The 24,263-nt window shown below is 41.7% G+C and overlaps 1 protein-coding gene across 1 annotated transcript; it reads right to left on the minus strand.

Annotated features, from left to right (window-relative positions):
• Positions 1-660: 660 nt before the first annotated feature.
• Positions 661-14,626, minus strand: LOC135745075 (uncharacterized). The gene is made up of 5 exons (XM_073816130.1): positions 13,717-14,626; positions 13,461-13,633; positions 13,307-13,371; positions 2,426-2,520; positions 661-665 (listed from the first exon to the last, which is right to left on the minus strand). Exons 1-5 carry the CDS (start codon positions 14,255-14,257, stop codon positions 661-663), a joined length of 879 nt encoding a protein of 292 aa, XP_073672231.1. The 5' UTR covers positions 14,258-14,626.
• Between the last annotated feature and the right edge of the window lie 9,637 nt (positions 14,627-24,263).

Consider the following 24,263-nt stretch of genomic DNA (forward strand, 5'->3'; position numbering starts at 1 on the left):
TGCCATTAGTGACTACTAAGATTCCAAATTGTATGGTTACATGGAAATAATAGTTTTAAGAAGCTGAGATACAGTGGGTGGATCCACTTACCCATGGTTTCATCAGTTTACAAACTCTCCTACAAATATACATCCCCTATACATTTTATAAATTCAGGGCTCGCAAAATTTAAAATTTCTAGTAGCCCTTCGGGCAGGCACTCTTAAATTTTTGGTAGCCCGAAATGAATATGAGTATCCCAAATAAAAAATACTCTGTTTAATGTAGAATATTGATAAATCCTGGATTTCCATGTAAGCCAACTATTCCTGCCCTTCCCCAGCTAACAATTTGGTTCCCAAAACGTTCCCCATATGTTAGTTTTTGGTTTCTAGAACGTTTTTTTCCAAGGTTTTTGGCTAGTCAGGAATGTTTTCTTTAAGAAAATAAACATTCCCCCAGTGTTATCTTTAGGTTATTTTAACGTTCCCCTAATGTTAGAATAATTGAATTGTTACCCAGCGGGCAATTGATGTCAAATTGACATCAAATTGACGTCAAACATAGGCATCAAAGAATTGGTCAAAAATGCAAATCAAATTGATGTCAAAACTTTGACATTAAATTGACGTCAAGTTTTGACATTCATTTGATTAGCATTTTTTTAACCCATTTATGTCCTATTCTAGACCACAAAAATAAAGACACAACAGAATTAAATGTAAGACATATTTTATTTGACAGATACAATTTAAGATTTAAAAAATTTAATACAAATACACATTTTAATTGATGCACCGTTTTATATAGGAATTTAATGCAACCAATGTTCAAGTTAAATAAAACATAAAGAGAAACATTGTAGATGAACAAATAAACAAACATGTAAATCAAACAATAGGTTAAAGGCTATCAGAATCTGAACACACATCAACTGCCGATTTCCCCTTTTGTCGTCCCATACCCCCACATCTATCAGGAGCAGACCGTAGATAACTCCCCATGTATTTTTTGATTTCAGCCTCTGACCCTGAAGGTTTGGACCACTGTACAGCACCTAAATGAATATGAAGCCACAATTAGCACTCATTTAAAGTTTAAAATTAGCAGATATTAAAAAAATTAATAAACCTAAAGTAAGAAAATGATTCTACAAGTAAGATGTAAAATGCAATTTTAGGTTTCAGACAGAGATGTTGAGAAAGAGTATAACAGAGCTTTTAATTCTGTTTCAGTGTTACTTTTTAACACTCTGTAAGATTGGGACAAAATTTACATCCAGCAGCGTTTATTTAACTCTGGGAATTTCTCTATGTGAGGGCTTCCTGGGGGCTAAGTGAGGGGCTGCCCGTGCAGAGCCAGCGCTAAGGGGCCAACGTTTTGCCAGTGAGCAAACTGCGCGGGGCCCTTATGGCGCTTTTCCATTGCATAGTACCCCACGGTTTAGTTTAGTTTGGGTCGGGTCAGCTCACCTCACTTTGGCGTGGTTAGCGTTTCCATCGGGTTTGGTATCACTTCGTAGTGGGAGGGATTATAGCCGTGTCGTTATATTTGCGCTGCCTACTACTGTGACATCATACAAGTGAGAGCGTTGTTGTATATACCCATACATTTATTTATTTCTCAGTCCGCCACAAAATTAAAATTGGCCACCACAAATTTATTTTGCACATCGCGTTTATCACTACCTGTCTCACATGACAGTTTCTGTTCAAACACCCATGGTGTCAGTCGACGGCGCTCCGCTGAGCCTCATTCAAGTTGCATTTAAGCATATATAATGCTGACGTGCTCATCGCAAATGTGGATGTTTATCATCCCTAAACAGGAGTTTGGGAACTTATCGCAGAGCACAGATGACAACATGTTTGCCCGAGACAGCGCAAGCTAGAACTAAAGGTAAAGCTAACATTATAGCGATGACGCTGCCTGGTAATGACGATTCTCTCAGACCAATCAGTGATCTACTGTGTTTTCGCGTCACGTTTAGTATCAGCTCGGGTCGCTTGGAACCCCAACCGAGGTGGTACGAAAAAAAAGTATCGGGTACCACATACTGCACCTAATGGAAAAGCTCCCAAAAGTAAGCTGACCCGACCCAAACTAAACCAAACCGTGGGGTACTATGCAATGGAAAAGCGCCATTAGGCTGGCCCTAAGTGGGCCTATAAAGGACCATCGTAGGCTTGCTTGCAGGGTTAATATTGTCTGAACATTTGTAGGTAATTAACTGTGCATATTTTGAGTTTATGCATGAGAGCGCCTTCTTGCTTTTGGATGTGTCAGCATTTGACCGTAACTCATTGAGAAACTGGACATAATAATTGCACAATTATTATTACACCCCTACAGTATTGCCACTGTGCATCTGTGATGGCTAAAAGTTTGAACACTGAATAGACACAACAGTATATCATCTAATCATACAAAAAAGTAATGTAGTACCTATTATAACACGACATAGCCGTGTTTTTCCAAAGGCTTTCTTCACCCCTGAGCCATCCATATTCATTGTAGCCATTAGTCTGTTTGTAAGAACTCTGATAAAAGAAAAAAGACAACCAATTAATATCAGTAATAAATATTGTTATGATTATTGAACAAATCAACTAAGAGACCAGAAATGCTGCGCCTTTAAGCAGAAAAGGAATGTCTTAGTCTGAGTTTACACCAAACGCGTTTTGGGCATCAAAATCGCGTCTACCACGCGTGGTTTGCCGCTTGAACAATTTGGATGCATTCCCGCGTATAGAGCAAAGTAGACGCACGGAAAAAGCCAGCATTTGACGCGCGTCAGAGGCAAACTCCACTTCTTGTGGGAGGGGCAAGTGCTCTGCGGTTGTCTGTTTATAGGATGACTTATGTTGACTGTGCATTTATTGAAAGAGTTACCAGTTTGTATTTGGTAACCTTACTATAGGGGAAAATAAATGGCGCGGGTCGATAAATTTCACGTGACTCAAAAGTGAAGTGTGTATTACAACTTACTAGGTTGCCCAAAGTCCTTACTGACACTCTTCCAAGCGAGGTCCTTTTTATTCCTGTCTCCTCTATAGAAATAAGAACTTGTGTCGTCTAGCTCTGGGTGACTGCGCACGGACAATATCAAGCCTTGGTTGAGTGAGTGACTCCGGACGGGGCTGCCACCACAGCAGCAGTTTTACTATAGTAACCATGGTTTTTTGGTCTTGAACTATGATTAATTTTCGTAAGGGAAGGTATGAATGGACTTATCTAACTCTGGGGGATAAAGTGAATAAGCTAGATTCCCAAAATTTGGGCGTGTTCCTTTAATAAATCTAAAGTTTTTGTATGTTTTTTGTGTTTATGTTTTCAGTTAATTTTATATCCAGCTAACAGAGAAAAGTTCTAAGAATGTTCCCTGAAAGTTCCCAACGTTCCCAAAAACATTCTGCCAACATAAAAAGGGTCCAGTTTTCTTGACGTTCTCAGAACATTTCTGGGTTGTCAGAACGTTAGAGAGAAATGTTATTTTACATTTTACCATTTTCAAACGTTATGACAATGTCACGTTTTAATGTTCACACAATGTTTTAAACAACAACAGTTTTTATATTGACTTGTTTGCTTGTTATATAAATGATAGAGAAACATTGCATTTTATTATTTTAAAACTGTTATAAAACATTATTTCTTAATGTTCAGTAAAAATATTGCTATAGAAAACACAATTCACTTATTTAGTTTAGATGTGGATGTTTTGTTTGATTTAGAGTCACCATGATAGTGATCATTGTTTGTTTTAGTTGGACTCTTGATCCAGGGTCGGCGCCAGAGAATACAGAATGAGGGGGCCTCCTGTTTCACTGGGGGGGCACCTCGTTCATCTTATTATTTTATTATGATAAGTAGTATATTATTATTATTTTTACTACTACTACATGGCACTGTAAAATGCTTGGTACTGATTGGCCAGTCGCAACATTCAAAGGTATTTTATTCCTTGAACAACCGCCTGAAACACAGCCTCACTCAGGTGCTGCGTGCGAGTCACATTAACAGGGAGTTTAACACCTTCAAATTATACAGAATAAATATTCATAATTAATAACGTATATAAGATTGTATTTACATTGATTAATCCGAATGTTCGTCTTTTGACTTTTAACTTGTTTTAACGCGTCTGGCTTTCACCCTTATGAAACGTACGTGTTCCCAGAAGGTTTGTATTTCTTAAAAATAAGTTAATAAAGACATAAAATCTAAATGTTATGTCTATATATTTACTCGTATAGCAACTAGCCATGAAATAAGCGGGATTATTACAGCCGGCCAATTTGTTGTCGCAAATAAATCCCTCACTACAGTAAAACCATAACTTATCATGACGCTAAAGTGCAAGACTGAAAAACTCACGCAAATCATAAAGACCAGTACATAACCAAATAACAGCAAAAGAAAACAATGTCACTGACATATCTCACACCATGAATGAATGCATTTTACCTTTAGAAGAGCTGCAGGCGACGAGAGGACTTTTAAAAACTTTTTAAGAGGGTCCTTTTAAAATTTCTTCGTCTTGCTCAAATGCCGAGACTTAGCCTACAAGTGTACATTATTTAGATAGAGAATGAGTTCTCACTCATGGCGATTGAGACCCCGAACGTGACATTAACTTTCAGTGCAGACAAAACACTAGGGATAGCTTTAAGAATTTGTGTTGTTCAAATGTAGTGGCTGCGTGTATGTAACTGGCTAACTATGTTAGCATTGCATTGTGGGCAGGGCCTGAAATTAACACCCGACCACCCGCCAAATGCGGGTGGATTTTGCAATTGGCGGGTAACACTGTCAATCTACCAGCCACATTGGTGGGTAGCCAATGCAAATCAGTGATGCGCGGGTCAATGTATAAACAACCCACTCCCGACCGACATTTTCAACTAACCCGCCCGCAATTGTTCAAAATAGTTTTTAAACCCGACCGACTGACCGCGGCCCGAATATCATTAAAATATTTGTTTAGGTAACCGGCACCCGCTCATTTCTTATCAACCTGCGCATATCACTGATGCAAATTGAGTGATTCATTGAGAGGATGCGACTGCTGTTTCGCAACGTTCATGCGATTGGAAAAAAGATGAGGCACTTCTCTGACTACGTTTGGATGTGCGAGTAAGTTAAGTATTAAACTGTTGGTGAGATGGGATGTGAACGCAATGCTGACATAGGCTACAGTATAATCGTAGTTTCACAGATGTGTAGTGCTGCTGTGACGGATCAGAACTCTTGATGTGTAAACTTTAAAGAGAGTTGCGCTACTGTGTCTTATACTGTAGTATATTAACATACATTTTGCGAATAGAGTAATGAAAAACAACGTATGTGGGGCGTTTATGTGCGCAGTTTGTGCCCCCTCCGTCTCTGTGTGCGCGCGGGTTTAAGGGCACTCAATAGGGAACATCGGAGAGACGCGTTACTAAAAGCAAGCATACATAAAATCTTTCTGCTCTTGACAGGGCACATATAAATAACAAAATGATCTCAGCAGTATTCTTATTCTAATAAAACATTTTATGTCATGTCTTAACTTAAGTGTATGTATAGAGACTAGAGAGTCAAAAACTGTGTCTGTGCTGGTCTTAAAGAGACCGTAACCTCAATTAACATACTTAGGTTGTTTGATTAACATTAATGACACAGACTTAAGACAAAGAGAAATTCACCTTTGTAGCTCTAAAAAATAATTATATTTAATTCATATATTAAAAACAGTGTTATCATTCACTATTCAGGCAAAAAAAAAAAAAAAATGGCTGGTAAAAAGTCACTGTGGCAGGTGGGTTTATTTGTTTATTTATTGTGGATATGGCGGCATTTGGGTGTCTGGTTAGCGTTACAGGCGCATGTGGTAGTAAAGACTGGGTCTGGAGATGCGTATTTGACGTCGTGTCGAGCTACGCAGACCGACGTAAGACATCAGTAGCATTACCATGCGTGATTCAAAAACAAACAGATAATTCCGCGCGACCGCGCATCAGCAACCCGCCGGTCCGCGTAATGCCCGGCAGCCCGCGAGCCCACGAAGCCGGTCACACCTCACATCACTGAGGCACTGTGGTTTAAAAGGATGCCGTGATCTTCGGAAATACAGTCAGTCAGGTGCAAAATGTACAGCGCCGTCAAAAGTTCAATGGGTTATCATCTCATATTTAAACATCAAATGTCAAGAGATACCAGAGAGCCATACGAGCATTTACATTACATCTTGACTGAGGTAAGAGGACGACACGACACAGCTAAATGCTAAAATGATAGCAAAACACTTAAAGCTGCTTAATGTTATGAAGCTTGTGCTTTGACTGGACGTGTTTAAAAGTGCGCTGTTTATGATGCACATCCACAAAGGGAGTTAAACTTTCTTTTTTTAGATAACTTAGTTGAAAACTTAGTTGAAGTCTTGCATTTGTGCAGATAGATGGACGTTGTACATTTATGTTGTATAAAGGCTTAATATTATGCAGAGTGCATCATATAGAAAGCGCTTCGGTTTGTGTTTGTTAACCCTTTAATTTCATTCCATCACGCAGCTTTTCCTGTTAGAGCAGGGGTGTCAAACATACGGCCCGCGGGCCGCATACGGCCCACAAAGGTGTCCAATCCGGCCCACGTGATGATCTATACAGTTTTATTGAATATGAAATACATATTTTAAAAACCCTTTCAGGCGGGCGTCTAGTTCGTTTTTAATATGAGAGACTTGCGGAAAGCAGCAAAACGCGGAACATAGACTAGACTAAACACGGTGCCCAAAAATCTTGCAGTTTTATTGTTACTGCTCCGCTAAAGAGCCACTGATTCCGGTAATCCACTTCGTGTTTTCCCGCCCGCTCCGCAGCATCTCTGTCCACTCTCTGCCTGGAGATTGAAGACGACAGTTTCTGAAGTTCGTTACATTAACAGGTAGATTCATTACATTAAATCAGTTGTTAAACAACAGAATTAGTAATGTGGAAGTTTGTTTATGTATTTCTTCCGGTAATGATTTGCTATCAGTGTTCTAAAAGTGCTAACAACTTAGCAAGCAAACAACAAAATATTCACGTTCTTAGTATTAACGTTACAATGCTTGTCCAATCGATTTAATCTTCCCGATCAGATCTAAGTTAATATAAACACTAAACTTGCTGTTGTTGGCAAACTTTTTTAGACAAAAACACCAATGCCTTGACAAAATAAAGACAGAGAACGGAAAGAGAGGCTGCTAAAGGCAGTTCAACATTGCAAACATGGATTCAAAGCTCCATCAAGCCAGCAGGTAAATCATATTGAATATTTAGCAGATTGTCACACTTTAACCCTCTGGGGTCTAAGGGGTTTTTAGGGCCCTTGGGAAGTTTTGACATGCACTGACATTTGTGCTTTTTTCAGTTGCGTGAAAACATATTAATGGCAAAAGTCTCATAACACTGTGTTCATCACAAACTGGGCTACAATATCATATAATCAACATGTATGTACATGTTTGTATTTTTGAGAGAAAAATGTTTATGCGTGGTTTTTGAAAAAGCAAAATTTTTAAGTCACAGATATAACACCACAAAACTCATTCTAAACATGTTTCCCAAGACTTTTCAAAATAGGATCTAGTAGTCTAGAGTTTTTTCTTCAAAATGATGTGAAAATCATATGGCCTACTCAATCACATAAAGCAAGATATTGATTTACAATTTCTAAGACACTTTTGCTTGGGAAAGGCTGTATGCGTGGAGGCGGGAAATCTCCTGAATAATCAGTGATTGACAGCTGAGAGACAAAAGAGTTGAATAATGAGCCACACAATAAGCCTTGTGGGGATGTTCAACAGGAATGTAACTTTCTCTGTAGTAAAACCATGATAAGGTTCACTTTTCAATATAATGTAAACACACACACACACACACACACACACACAATATATATATATATATATATATTATATATATATATATATATATATATATATATATATATATATATATATATATATATATATATATATATATTTTCTATTAATATCACAAGTATAAGTTACCTTTTAAAAACCATAGTAGCCTAATCATGGTAAAGGTACTGTTTGGCCATCATAAAGTGAACACAGGGTTTGTGTTTGGTTGGCCAGCGAGAGGTTTACTTTTGTGCAGTAAAAAGCTCAAAAGAACAACTGCCTATCGTTGTCTGGACTCCTATTTGTGTTTTTGTAATCATTATAGTAGAAACACAACCAGGGACACGCGTGATAAACTTATCAATGTTTGTTTACAGCCGCCGCCATTACCTCACGTGTTGATCATGAAAGCAATGAATGTGTGCACATGCGAGTGATCCTGTGTTTACTAAACTTGCTGTGCAGAGATATGCGCTTAGATGCAACTAAATTAGGATTGTACTGTTTGCAATCGCGTATTTTATAAGAATACCAAAAAGCGCGTCGAGTTTCCTGACTCGCGTGTTTGTGTATGTGCTTTCCCGTCGCCTCAGCTGTTTGACGGAAGACAAAGAAAACACTCGCGTCTGGAGAAACTGACACACATCCGCAAGTAAATAAGGATTTATATGTCGGACATCGATCCCGTCACACTGACGAAGCACACACACTCGCGTCTGTCTGGAGATTTAGGCGCGAGTAAACAAGTATGTGATGTGTGCAATCGCATCTTTTATAATGATACCACAAAGCGCTTCAAATATGAGGTATTGTGTGTTTGTGTGTGCGTTTGGACGTCGATCGAGTCACACTCGCGTCTGGAGATAACTTTAGTTACAGTCACGAGTAAACAAGTAGATGTCATGTTTCCAGCACTCGGATTAAAACTCAACACAGCAGTGAATGGCTGCAGAGACGGAATGTCCATTGACTGTGGAGTTGACTAATGAATATGGATGATCTCTGCTCTTTTCTTCAATGGAGCGGGGCGTGGCTCATTATAGATAATGAAGCAACAGAAGAAAGACGGTACATCTCTCTCTTCTAATACAGTTAACAACGAATTACAATATTTGTTTTCGATTTCACTTACATCTTCCAAAAGCAGACATTCCAAGCATTATGTAGACATTTATCTTTTGTTTATATGACAAATATTCGTTAAGTAACAGTTCATTTTTCTGACGTGTTTCTGAAAGGACTTCACTGAGGGAGAGAGAACAAAACGCGCATCATGTTTATTTTCTTAATTTTGCGAAAAGCACAACATGCTGTTTTTATTGGGAGTGGACAGAAAAAAACAATTAAAAATAGACAATTTAACGTTTTAAATGATGTATAAATCATATCTGTATGTCAAAAATCAGCAGAGTTATCTAAGTCTCTTTGGGGAGTGATCGAAAAATAAAGAGTTTGCAGCGCCCGCGCCGCAGCCGACCCCAGAGTGTTAATTCTTGTTATTATATTTCCCATTATAATCACATGCTAGTAATATAACACATCATATATTTATAATACTTTATTAAAACCATAATTAAAACCACCCCCCTTAGTGCCATTTTTGGTTTGGGCCACTGCCCTATCTAGCATTTTCATTTTCTAAATGACTGTTCTCATTACAAATATATTCCAAAGAAAAGTGGATGGTTTATAAATAATTTTGGAATTAAGGAATAATGCAAAATAAGTTAAATTAAGGCTTTTCAACCTATTAAGGCCAGTGGATTTTGTACATAAATTTGTGTGTATAATATACAGTATGAGTGTGACCTTATGAAATGTAGTTTTCACAAAGCTGTGTGTTTCTCTAGTTTTCTTGCTGAACAAACTAATTCATTGGTTTGTTTGGTTAATAACACAATTAGCAGCACACTAAGGTTTAAAAAAATTATCCGGCCCTCACATCATGCTATTATTTACCATCCGGCCCTCAGCCTAAAATGAGTTTGACACCCCTGTGTTAGAGGTTTCTGTTAAAAACTCTGTTAATTCATTAAAACTCTAGTATGTGTTCATTGTTCTGTCATAGTTTCTTCGAAATTAAGTTTTACGTGTTTTTAATAAAAATCTTTTCATTTTCACCATGACGTGTACGCCCCGCCCCTTTGATTGCCCCGCCCCCAGTTAATCGAGTACTCGTTCTTCAGACCTATGGATTAATCGAAATGAAAAAATTACATAAATGCACATCCCTAAAGCACATAGTGTTGCGCATGTGCATGTGGAGTGGCATTTTTTATTCAAAATTCTGGAAAATCTTTAGCTATACCTTTAACACAACCAGGGAAAAGCTAGCAAGCAAACAAACAGTCAAGGGTCAAGAGTCCAACTAAAACAAACATTAATCATAATAATGGTAACTTAAAATGAAACCAATAATCAACATCTAAACCTAATAAGTAAATTGTGTTTTTATAGCAATATTTTTACTGAACATTAAGAAATAATGTTTTATAAAGCAAACAAGTCCATATAAAAACTGTTGTTTTTTAAACATTGTATGAATTTTAAAACAGGACATCGTCATAACTTTTGAAAATGGTAGAATATAAAATTTCTCTAACAATCAGACAACACAAAAACTCAAGAAAACTGGACACTTTTTATGTTGTCAGAACGTTATTGTATAAAAATAAAGGGTTAATAAACACAAACTGATGCGCTTCATATGAGACGCACTGTATATAATATTAAGCCTTAATACAACATAAATGCATTGTACAACGTGGATTAGGGGTGGAACGGTACACAGAAGTCCCAGTTCGGTTCGTATCTCGGTTCAGGCGTCACGGTTCGATTCAATTTCGGTACAATGGAGGGAAAAGCAAAACAAAAATGCAGAAGGCAAATTTTAGTAGTACTTAAGATAATGTTAAAAACATAGGTGTCCTAATCGGTGTTATTTTGAAATGCATTTAACATACTATCTCGTATTACAGAAATGTATACCACTTTAAGTAATCTTGTACTCTTTCATACAAATATGGGTTCAAATGTATTACAAGTGTTACCTAAATAAACCTCGACTCAAGGTGTGTTCGGCTTCATTGGCGGACTTATCTGTTTGTTTTTTAATCATACATGTTAAATTACTGATGTCATACGCCGGTTTACACAGCTCAATGTAACGTCAAACACCCACCCTAGTCTTTCCTACCACAAGCGCTTGTAAATCCAAATGCTGCCATAATCACACACAAAAAAAATAAACCCACGAGAGAGCTACCTGGAATTAAGACACAAGCTACCAGTAGCTTGTGAGTGACGTGTTGGAGACCCCTGACATAAGGGGTTCCCATGTACTGTCTCCCCTGCCACAAACTCTTGCCACCCAGTTTGCCCCCTCATGTAAAGTTTTCTAGATCCACCACTGGTGACGTTATTGTCGAATTGTGTATTAAAAAAAACTTTAATACCAAAAACGTAAAAAAACTTGTCTTTAAGACCATTTTTGAGAATTTTTAAAATTATATACACAGGGCTCTAGACTAACTTTTTGCACTGGTTGCACTGGTGCGCCTAACATTTTTTCATAGGTGCACCAGCACAAAAGTAAGGTGCACCCTAATTTTTGACCGCATTGGATTTATAGTTCACCAAAAAATGAAAATTCTGTCATAATTTACTCACTCTCATGTTGTTACATACCTGTATAAATGCCTTTGTTCTGGTGAACATGAATGAAAATATTTTGAGGAATGTTTGTAACCAAACCATTCATGAGCCCCATTCACTTCCATAGAATTAGTTTTCATACTATAGAAGTGAATTGGGCTCATGCTTGGTTTGGTTATTAACATTCCTCAAAATATCTTGCTTCGTGTTTATCAGAACAAAGAAATTTATACAGGTTTGTAACAAAATGAGGGAGAGTTAATGATGACAGAATTTTCATTTTTGGGTGAACTGTCCCTTTAACACAGCTAGTTTAGCGCCCATGGTGGCTTAATACAGAATATAAACATGTAGGCTATTTTATAATTTTCATGTTGTCATTTCATTTTCCTTATACGAGTCATTAAAAACTGTAATGGTGTACATTTATTTGTATAAAGCTACACTCACAATAATAACAAAACATTGTGCATTTTTAAATAGGTAAAAAAAGTTTTTTTGTGCTGCATCGGAATAGGAGCACGTCACACAAAAATGAACTCATAGGCTACTTTTGAATTTGTTTTGTTAATTTGCTAATTATTTAAGTGAAACACATTTCATGTAGGCTTATTTATTAAATTTTTTTTTCCACCAAAGAAAGCGTAATCATCATGTTCTATTCATTTTAATGCTTTTTGCGCATAAACTAAAGCCTTGGTGGGAATTATTTATTAATTAATCAACAACGCAAATCAAGGAATTAACTTATTTCTCTATTTAAGACAGTCTGGCAGGGCAGTAATAGCGATACAGCAATACCGAAAAGTTAATTAGATCTGGAAGTAAGATTATGAAGAAAACAGCGGTCCTGACTCCTGGCTTTTTCTATAAATTGGGCGCACGCGACATTGCTGTTCGGAGTTACGTTCAAATAATTTTCTTCGAAAGAATTATGCTCTGGCTCTGACTTGATTGTAAGAGGCTCATTACCTAATTCCGTCTTCGGGTTCGGACCAGGGCTGATGTGACGGGAGGTAAATGTCAGAGAGCATTGGTTATGATCTTCAGACGGATCAGGCATTAACTTAACATTCTTAACGAAAAAGTTATCAATCGTTCTTTTCCTCTTCTCTTATCGCGGCTACATCCACTCTGACGGAGCAAGGCTACTCACCTCTCTTTCTCTTTGACTGGAGGGCACACGCATTTTTAAACTTACACACACATAGATCTAGACCATATTTTTTCCCTCGAACGCCTGGTCGCACCAGTAGGACCTGATATTTTTTTAAGTCGCACCATTGAGAAATTAGGTCGCATGTGTGACCAAATTGGTCGCACTCTAGAGCCCTGATACATATCTTGATTAATTTCTGTAACCATTAACTAACAGTGGCGGTTAACCTGCAACATGCTCTGTAAATAATATTTAACCATTATGTGGTTAAAAGCACTGAATAGTTGAACGTGTCAATAGTTCACTTGCTCATTTCTCAGACGCTCATAGCAGGTTGTGATGTTTGTTTCCATCTTCACAGAGACATTAACGTGGGCTCAGTTATCTCTAGGACCTTCCCCCTCCACACATTAGCATTTACAGTGGCCATTCCCTATCTTACACTCATTGGCCTGCCATACATTCAGGATTCATTGACGCACGGTTAACGTGTAAAAAAAATATTAACTGGTTGCACATGTGGTCGTAAACTCTCAAATTTTGGTTGCAAAATGTGATCATTTGGTCACAGTCTGTATCCCTGATGAGTGATCTAAGAAATGCACTAAAGTGGGGTATCATTTACCTTTTTATCACATTTTTCACACAGTCCTCAAGGTCTGTACCCCCAATCCTGACTAACCGAGACACCTAAAAAGATTTTGAAAAATATAATTTTTTTCACCATCAGAAACATAGAAAAAACACTATTAGTATTGGCCTGGCATAGTTATACTGACCATCAAATTCCTCTTTTCTTCATCGGCCAGTTGCCCTTCCAAATTTTTTAGCTCACGCCTGCTGTTCATCTTCTCACGGTGGAACTGAGACTCTGGGGGCTCATGGTTTTGGCCCACCTCTGACAGCTTTGCCCGAATATCAGACAGAAGATAGATGACCTGCTTTTGGAATTCTAAATTTAAATTGGAATGAAAAATATTTGTCAAATTTGCAAAAAATACCACTTTCCGTAAGAACATCAGGTGGTATACTTACTTCCATTATCTAATGGAAATAGCTCTCCACCCTCTCTGTGCTGGTTCCCCTTACTTGTTCTTTGGAAGCACTCATAAGAAGAGTTGGAGCACTGTGAAAAACTGTGGCGTGGAGTGTGGGACCGCTGGCGTGGGGTGCTGTGGGTCAGAGATTTGGACCTGTGGCGTGAAGTGGTGAGGTGTGGTGTGCGGGACCGCTGGCGTGAGGTGCTGTGGGTCGGAGATTGGGACCTCTGACGTGGGGTGATGTGGGTCGGAGACTGGGACCGGTGGCGTGAAGTGGTGTGGCGGGGACTGTGGGGCACCTGGCATGGAGTGTGGGACCTCTTGCGTGAAGTACTGTGGTGCGGAGTGTGGGACTGTTGGCGGGGAGTGCTGTGGCTGGGAGTGTGGGACCGCTGGCATACAGTCCTGTTGCTGGGAGTGTGGGACCGATGGCGTGGAGAGCGAGAACTTTGAAGCAGAAAGTGAGAGTCATGGAGTGGACTCCTGGACCTGGACTTATAATTTATTTCTTCTGATCCTAATGCCTGGCTAGACATTTCTTGAATCCTTGGTGGTTTTGGAAAGGACAGACCTGAGGGATGAAAGACAACCAAATGTAACAAAAAGATTAACTGTTTTGGATCTGGATTATATATATATGAATATATACACAGTTGAGCTCAAAATTATTTATACCTTTTGTAAATATGACCAAAGAAGGCTGTGAAAATAAATCTGCATCATTAATACTTTTGATCTTTAAAGAGTTCACACTTACAAATAAGTCAGATAGAATTAATGATATGCGTATTTGGCGTGCTGTCCGAGGAGAGGGCTCTGAGCTCGGCATTTGGCCCAAGCCCGGAGCACTCCTCAACAAAGAGAGGGCTCCGGGGTCTGTATTAGGCCCGAACCCAGAACACAGTTTTTTTACCTGACGGGAGGAGTTCTGGTGGACCAATCACAGCGCTTGCGGGCTGGGCGATGTGACAGTGTTATTGTATATCTCAGATGTCTTGCAAATATCCTGATGCCGATTACAACAAACAGATACCAGACGATAATTGATAATAATGGAAAATATGCCTTATAACACTATCATGCGATGTAGCTTAGCGTGAACGTTAACATTCATATGCCCAGGCAGTCAGTAACAGTTGCAGAATTCAGGAAACACAGTTTTTTTGAATGTGCTGCTGTTTTCTGCGGGTTGCCAAAAAGATAGACCCAGAGAAAGACGAGCTACGTCGACAAAGCAAAACCTCACGCTCGCGAGGCTGTACCGGTGTTCAAATTGTCCAACCCTTTCAGATTTTCCTACCGCAGGGCAACATTTATTATAATCTGAAATTAAATACTTGAACAATAATGTTCTGTGGCAATATTATAAGTGGAATATAAGAGGAATAACTGACTTTTGAAATATGAATATTTTGTTCCAAAAACTTACTGATCTGCTTCGTCCTGCTTTCATTCTCATCCTCATCTGTGTAAGAGGAGAAACAACAGTATAATTACCATACATAGTGTCACAACATATATTATCCTCCAGCACAAGAAACTAGGACCCTGTCAAAATGAGCAAGTATTCTGTACCTAAAATAAACCCTGGTTATTTTTTTTCTTTGATACCCTCTTGACAGGACCACATTCTTCCTCACTTAGTTCTGCAGTACTTGTTTGATCAAATGCTTCACACACTTCCTGATTATCTGAAGTAAATAGAAAACAAACAAGCTTTTAATACGTTTATTGATTTGATTAGTAGAAAAAACTAATTCACTTTTAAAAATGGATGTAAACTCACTTGACTTAAATTTAATTTTCAGCAGTGGGAACATTTTCCAGCTATTTGCTGGCGTTCGCATCTCTTTAGCTGCTTTAGTTACATTAGCCCCTGATGGCCAGTGTGCCATGTTGTCCTTCACCCAAACTTCTGGGATGACTCCCTCCTCCTCTCCATTTGGCTTTTTCCAAACCGCCCTGACCCACATCATGAAACCAGTACAAAATAAAAAAATCAGAAAGTATATGAGAAGTGTTTTTATTTACATTTATGCATTTGGCAGACGCTTTTATCCAAAGCTACTTACATTGCATTATTCTATACATTTATACATACAGGGAGTGCAGAATTATTAGGCAAGTTGTATTTTTGAGGATTACCTTTGTTATTGTACAACTACAGTGCTCTTGGTCAATTCAAAATGTTAACAAACCCTCAAACCTGAACATTTAAGTAGTAAAAGTGAAATTTTGGCTTTCTTAAGAGAATATTTCTATGTACATCATTATTAGGCAACTATTACCCCGGATTTCCACCGACTGCGGAGCGGCTGCAGATCAGCTCCGCTGCGTTACGGCTCCGCACTCCGCCGTCCATCAATACCCACCAGATCCGTATTTGTTGCAGAGCGGCTGCGTGCTGAAGTGACGAGGACCCATGAGGTCTCGCAAATTCACGTGAAGATCGCGCGATACCTAGTTCTGTCTCTGCCCATTATTCCGTTGAATTATGACGTTTTTACAAACCAGCCCAGATCACAACACGAGAACTCACGTAGACAGAGCAGTACATCATATCCATCCAAAATTCAAAAAATAAGAAGGCTGCTAAAACATTTATTTATGCTCTATCTTTAATGTATTTATTTGAAACTCCCTCTGGCTCTGTTCTTGTCTATTATTTGTTGTTTCTGTATTAATGACTTTATTTGTGTGTGTTTGTAATGTTTGTATTGCAAATATTTAATAAAAAAATACACAAGTTCCCCCGTATTCAGGTATGATCACGCGATAAAGTCATGGCTCCGCCCTGGGGAGCTGTCCGGTATCCGTCAAAAATAGAAGCTCTGCGTATTTGTGCCGGAGGGCTGCGGATGGCCGGAGCTGTGACGTATTCGGAGCGCAGTCAGTGGAAATACACACATTGACTTGAATGGAAACCGATTGACTCCGCCACCGTTCCGCAGTCGGTGGAAATCCGGGGTTAGTGTGCAGAATTATTAGGCAACTAAATGAAAAACAAAGATTTTACCATCTCACTTGTTTTTTTCACCTGTTAAAGTGAGAATAATAAACAAACTCTACATTTACAAAAAGAAAATAATAAAACAATAAAAAAATATATAGACTCAGTGACCAATATAGCCACCCTTCTTTTCGATAACAGTCACAAGCCTTCCATTCACGGATTCAGTCAGTTTCTTGATCTGGTCTGAACCAACATTTTGTGCAGACGCAACCACAGCCTCCCAAAAACTGTTCAGAGAGGTTTACTGTTTACCTTCACTGTAAATGTCCTGCTTAAGAAGGGATAAAAAGGTCTCAATAGGGTTTAAGTCAGGTGAAGAAGGGGCCATGTCATTAGTTTTTCATCTCTAAGGCCTTTACTGGCCAGCCACTCAGTGGAGTACTTTGATGTATGTGATGGAGCGTTACCACTGAGTAAGGGAATTTAGGGGTTTCATGGGATTTTCGCCCATTCAAAAAAAATGCCATTGTCTACGTAGTGGGTTTGTTGGACCACTCCCCTTTCGTGGTCACCCGATTGCCCATTAACTTGATGGCTACGTGTCATTTTACCCTTACCGGCCAGTAAGGACCCCAAGACCCCCACTATTGGGGAAAAGGACACCACCAGGGGCACCCTCAAGCCGTGGGCTACGTGGCCGCAGACCACCAAGCCTTTTTTGTCCATGGGGGCTTTTTTTGCAATGGGGGTCTTCTCTCCCTGCCCACCAAAGCATTATTTTACCCACTTACCTCTTATTGTTGTTCATTGAGGCAGTAAAAGCGCTATTATGCCCAGATGCCAATTAAACCTTCTTCATAGTCTTCCTCATCACCCACAGAGCCGCTTTAATGCCCACTGACCCATTATGGTCACCAAGCCCTTTTTTGTCCAGGAGGGCTTTATTTGCATTGGGGGTCTTCCCTTCCTGCCCACCAAAGCATTATTTTACCCATTTACCTATTATTGCTGTTCATCGGGGCCATAAAAGCGCTATTATGCCAAGATGCCAATTAAACCTTCTTCATAGTCTTCCTCATCGCCCACAGAGCCACTATAATGCCCACTGACCCTTTAGTAGTCTTCATCATTCCCGCAGAGCAAGCGTTCCTCCCTGTTGCCATTTAACCTAACTCGGCGGCCTTTGGAACGGCACGGTGCGTCCGTTCCAGCGACGACCACGGGGCCTGTATGAAAATAAAAGTGATTTAATGGGAAACTGTTCGATCTCCCGTACGCCGCGGGAACGTCACCCGGGACTTTGCTTTTCACGACGTGCCAAGCCTCGGCTTTTGTTGCCACGGAGCGCGGGCATCTGGGTCTATCCACGGGCAAGTTTGGCAGGAGCGTGCCTCGGGGCCGAACGCCTCCGATGGGTCGTTTGGGGGCCTGAAACGTACCCGTGCGTCCGTTTTCGGAGCCCGGGAAGCATTTGGAACGGCACGGTGCTCCCGTTCCGGCGACGACCGCGTGGCCTGTACAAAAATAACATTGATTTAATGGGAAACTGTTCGATCTCCCGTACGCCCCGGGAACGTGCCCCGTGTTCGGGACTTTCCTTTTCGTGACGTGCGGAGAATCGTCTCTTGTTGCCCCAGGGCACGGGCCTTTGGGTCTTTCCGGGGCCAAGTTTGGCAGGACGCGGCCCTGGATCCGAACGCCTCCAGACGGTCGTTCGAGGGCCCGGATGTTACCTCTTCGTCCGTTTTCGGTGCCCGGGAAGCCTCCCGGAGCATCTCGACAAATGAAAATTTGTGAAAATGGCAAACAAGTGTAAATGGCGATCAGGCACAATAGCAACTTAACGAACACGGCAAGGAAAAGTCAGACGGTCTCGATCTTTCGGTATGTCACGCGGGGAGCGAGGAAGGGTCGGTGCGCGACGTTCCGCACTCCCACGTGATTCGAAAGCGTACGACCCTCCGATTCGGAGCCTCTTCGAAAGGGTCTGGGTGCGTAAGAGCACAAGACAGCTTTGAAGAGGTTTTTGATGTTTTTTGCCTCAAATGTCGCAACATCCCCTTTTCGGCACCTGGCGTCATATGTCGCCCGGTGTCCTGGGACGTGCGGAGTCATGCGATTTGGGGCCTGCTGAACGTTCCCGGAAAAAGCCTGTGTTCAATTTACGGCCATTCTCATCCGTAGCAGCTACGGTGACGCACTCCAATCGTTACGATTTTTGAGTATGTTTATCGTCAATAGTCCCTGACGCGGCGTTATCCTGCGACCTTGTTTAGGCGCCGTTATGGCCGAAAACATTGGCAAAGGCCGCGAAGGCATACTGGGATAAATCGGGCGATCTCCCGCGTAGGCGAGAAAGGACGCTCGAGTCCGAAACTCCCCGCTCGCGTAGTGTGGGACGCCACTGTCTATGTGTCAAAACTGCATTGGTGTGGGGTTTACTTGAGCCGAGTTGCCAACCCTAGCCCTAACCCTAGTTATAAGGCTACATGCAATTTATCCCTTTGGCCTAGCCGTTCTGGAAAATGCATTGGTTTAATGGGGGAATAGGACAGCTCCCGTACAGGCCCGCTCTGTTGTACTTGTACGAAATCGCACAAGCTGGCACGTCATGGGCCTGCGGTGCGGCACCCGAAACGGTTATGCTCTAAAGTCAATTGCAATTTAACATAGAAATCAGATTTTTTGTGAAAATGCAATTTTAACAGACTCCATGCATGGCAAAATTAGGAGTTTTTGGGGAGGGGTCTCTGAAACCAGCCTTGCGACGCACGCATTTGTGCTTCAGGGGTATGAATCGGGGGACCCGGGGGCCTGACCGTGTTCATTTTTGGGGTCCTGGGGACTTTCTAAGGCGGAGAGTTCTGTTGGAAAGCCTACGTCGACTTTCTTTTGCGTTTGGCAAGGCGTGATTTCGGAACATGCGTCAGAGACCCCTGACGTGACACCATGCATGATTTCGTGACATCGGATCGCTCTGCCTTTTTCCGGACCGACGACTGGGAACCCATTATTTTTTCATTTAATAAATTGCAGATCTGGGAATGTTGAAATTCCACATCACGTCGGCCACAAAAAGGATTTTTTGTTACCACGTAGGCCACAAACAGATTTTTGTTACCATGTAGGACACAAAAAGAATTTTTGTTACCATGTAGGACACAAAAAGGATTTTTTTACCACGTAGGCCACAAAATGAATTGTTACACCACGTAGGCCACAAACCATGTTAGTTGCCCATTGTCCCATTAAATACATTATTTGATCTTAATTTGCCATTTTCCCTCAAATTCCCATCTCCTCATTCGCTCAACTTCTCCAACTGTCAGTGTCCACCTGACCAACTCCTTCTACGATGGGCATCGACCTGTGTCCCCTGTGCCACAGGAACTACGCACAGCTCAGCCAGCACCTGCGGGTAACCCACAAGGTTACGAATATAATGGAGCGCAAGCTACTCCTGGCCCTGGAATCGGGAAGGGCGAACGTGCGGGTCGGTGTTTAACCCGTTCAGGGATGCTTCCGGGAATCGAATAGGCTCGACCGGCACTTAAAGAGCCACACTGAGTTGTCGGCGACGGCGCGGAGGAACGCGATGGCGGCCTGCAAATGCAAGAAAATCCTGCAGGACCTGGCCAAACTGAGGGCCTCCAACCCGGAGGTCCAAATGGCTTCCTCACTCGATCTGGATGAGCCTGATTCTGAAGGGGAGAAGGAGGTTCCAGCCGAGGAAGAGGATGTCTGCGAAAACCAGGGCTGCAGGACCAAGGCATTTCAGCTGGCCGAGGAGAATGCAGACTTGAGGAATCAGGTGGAAACCCTGGCGAGCACACTGAGGGAGGTGTCCCGGCGCTACAGATGCCTGAAGCGGCAAAGGGGAAAGAAGCCCTCTGACCAGGTAAAGAGGGTGACAAAGCAGCTTCTGCAATTGTTCCAGAGGAAGTTTGACGGACGAGGATGCTGTGCCTCCCACTCCACCGACGGAGGGCACCTCATCACAGCCGACCTCATCGGCTGTGCTCAGCCCCCAGCTGCACACCTCCCGGCGCTCCTCCACCCTCCACCCCGCAGGGCTCCTCCACCCCGCAGGGCTCCTCCACCCCGCAGGGCTCCTCCACCCACCAGCGCTCCTCCACCCCCCAGCGATCCAGGAGCGAGAGCCCGCCACACTTCCCCAAGCATGTGACATGCTTGAGTGAGTAAACCCTTTTGATTTGTCATTTTGTTCTCCTGTTTTGATTTGTGCATTCTGTTGAGCTAACTGCCTTTTTCCCCACTCCCTCTCTGTCTAGACTTGCTGCTAAACGAGTACAGGAGGCACCAGGAGGGTCCCGAACCAACCCTAAGCTAAGGAAAAACGTGGGGGGAAAAATATACCGCATCAAGAACTTTTTGACGTTCATGGCCAATGGAAGGTCAAAGCTCCACACTCTGACCTTCCTGAACGACATGGACAGGATCCGGGGGTGAGTATGGTTTGCACATTCCGTTCACGTGACGGATCTCCCGTGCTTTTTCTTTTTTGACTGTCTGTCTGTCCGCAGGTGGGTGCACAGCCTGAGGAAAAAAGTCATCGTTGACACAACCATCAATCACTACATCAAAAATGTTGCACAGTTCGTTGATTACGTGATTGACACCCCTCCTGTGACCTGTCGCCTTTCAAAAAAGGCGCTGGTGGGAGTCCGTCCGGAGGTCCGGTCTCTGCTACGAGGGCTGAAGCGGCAGGTCACTGTCCACCAGATGGCGGTCAAGAGGTCAAAGGAGGGGCGGCTAATTCCCAAGCACTGTCTGATTTGGTGCAGGGAATTAGCCAAGGCTGCGATCCCAAGGATTTTTGGTAAGTAACTTAACCTCGACGAACCGTCTTGTGCTTTTGAACATCACCTGAGCATTGCGTTTCTTGTTTGTTTCCACAGACCAGCTGGAGAGAGACTATTCCCAGAAGACACAGTTTCTCCTGCACGGCTATCTTACTGCCTACCTTGCGTCCATTTATGGACATCGATGCGGCGTGTACCAAAATTTGACGATCAGAGAAGTGGAGGAAGCCGTTCATTCAGAGGAGGTGTTCCTGATTAACGTGAGTGCTCTGTCCTATAGTATCTCTCTCTCTCTCTCTTTCTCTGTGTCCTAGAGACTGCTTCATCACATTCTGATTTCTCTGCATCTCCTTCAGGTGAACAGGCACAAGATGAACCAGGCCTTTGGACCAGCGCAGTTGGCACTGGTGGAAGAGGAGTACGGGTGGTTTCGAAGGCTGCTGAATATCAGAGAAAAACTGGTGGGCGGGACTGAGGCAGTCTTTTTCTTCTATACGTCAACAAAGAACCCATGCAAAAACCTCAATAGTTACTTTCAGATGGCGTGGAAGGAGATGGAGCTGATGGGAACCCCCACTTTCACCAACCTAAGGAGCGCCATTGCCACACACGTAAGTGGGGCGGGCTACGGAGATCAATTGGGTCTGATCAGTTTGACGTGTTTCACATCCGTCTTTTCTTTTTTTACAGGCAAGGAACTCCCACGGGGCGGACGCGCGGCTGAAGATTTCCACATTTATGCGCCACAACACATCGACAGCTGACAAATGTTATGCAGTTAATTTAAACTGCTCACAGGCAATGGATCACCGCCGCCTTTTTGAGGTGGCATTGGAGGGACCAGACACCTCCCCAGACAAGGTGGTCAGCAAAAAGAGCAAGCCGGTGGACAAAGCACCTCCTTCGAAGCGCAAACGCAGCTCTCCCTGCCGCTCTTTGAGTCCTGGGAGAACCAGTGACGACGAGGAGGAGCCGGTTTACCAAGAGTCTGGCGTGTCGTCACTAGACGAGGATGAGGTGAGTTTCGATCATGTAATGTGCCTATGGCGTTTTATCTCTCTGGCGTCTCAAAACATTCTAACGTTTAATTTCTTTTACTTTTTCACAGGACTTGGAGGAACCCCAGCCCACACCCAGGACAATGCTGGCAAAGAACAAGAGGGCCATCCTCACACCGCTCAAGTTCCGTCCCCGGGCCATCCTGACCTCCCCGGTCAACAGCATCGGCAGCAGCCGCCGTTCGCCCCACACCAAATCGTCCAGCGCAAAGGGTCTTTCCTACAGGCGTCACATAAGAAAAACGTACACACCGCTGGGCATCGCCAAAGCCACAAAGGCTAAGGCAAGGGTCCAAAAGGCCCTAAAGACTCGAACTGAAAAAAATGCCAAGTAACGGTTGTTCACCGGCAAAAGATCAGTTGTTGTACGTTTTCATTGTTGTGTTTTGAAATGTGTTCAGACATGTAAATAGTTAATTGTTCCGGATTTTGCCTAAATGTTTGATGTTTCCATGTTGTGTTTTTAAATTGTTCAGATGTTCAATTGTTCTATGACGTTTCGCCTAAATCTTTAATGGTGTTGTGTTTTTAAATTGTTCAGATGTTCAATTGTTCTATGATGTTTCGCCTAAATCTTTGATGGTGTTGTGTTTTTAAATTGTTCAGATGTTCAATTGTTCTATGATGTTTCGCCTAAATCTTTGATGGTGTTGTGTTTTTAAATTGTTCAGATGTTCAATTGTTTTATGATGTTTCGGGCCCTGTTTTTTTTATTTGATTCACTTGTAAATAGTTTAATTTGACTCCACTTTATGTTCAAATTGCTGTTTGGTTACTTTTTGTTTTAATAAATGATGGCCCGTTCATTTGAAAATTCCTCTCATGTGTGATTCCTATCTTTAGATAATTGACTTGGGTTAAAAACTTAAAAACTTTAACTCATCTTTAATGACTAAATAATTATCTTTCAATTAATTATTAGATAAAGCATTATTAACACTGTGACCTTTAACCTCTATGATCTAAAGTGATGAAAGCATTATTAATCGGTGTCATATGTGCTTAATGTGCATGCAGGGCCTGTGTTCACACTGTGACCTTTAATAATGCTTTAATCCCTTTAGGTCATAGAGGTTAAAGTGTGTCATATGTGCTTAATGTGCATGCAGGGCCTGTGTTCACACTGTGTGTCATATGTGCTTAATGTGCATGCAGGGCCTGTGTTCACACTGTGTGTCATATGTGCTTAATGTGCAGACAGGGCCTGTGAGCACACTGTGACCTTTAATAATGCTTTAATCCCTTTAGGTCATCGATGATAAAGTGTGTCATATGTGCTTAATGTGCATGCAGGGCCTGTGTTCACACTGTGTGTCATATGTGCTTTATGTGCATGCAGGGCCTGTGAGCACACTGTGACCTTTAATAATGTTTTAATCCCTTTAGGTCACAGAGGTTAAAGTGTGTCATATGTGCACAATGTGCATGCAGGGCCTGTGTTGACACTGTGTGTCATATGTGCTTTATGTGCAGACAAGGCCCATGAGCACACTGTGACCTTTAATAATGCTTTAATCCTTTTAGGTCATAGAGGTTAAAGTGTGTCATAAGTGCTTAATGTGTTCACACTGTGTGTCATATGTGTCACTGTGTGTCATATGTGCTTAATGTGCAGACAGGGCCTGTTAGCACACTGTGACCTTTAATAATGCTTTAAGCACATATGACACACTTTAACCTCTATGACCTAAAGGGATTAATGTGCATG

Source organism: Paramisgurnus dabryanus, chromosome 10 (genome assembly GCF_030506205.2).
Source record: "Paramisgurnus dabryanus chromosome 10, PD_genome_1.1, whole genome shotgun sequence".
Classification (NCBI taxonomy): Eukaryota; Metazoa; Chordata; class Actinopteri; order Cypriniformes; family Cobitidae; genus Paramisgurnus; species Paramisgurnus dabryanus.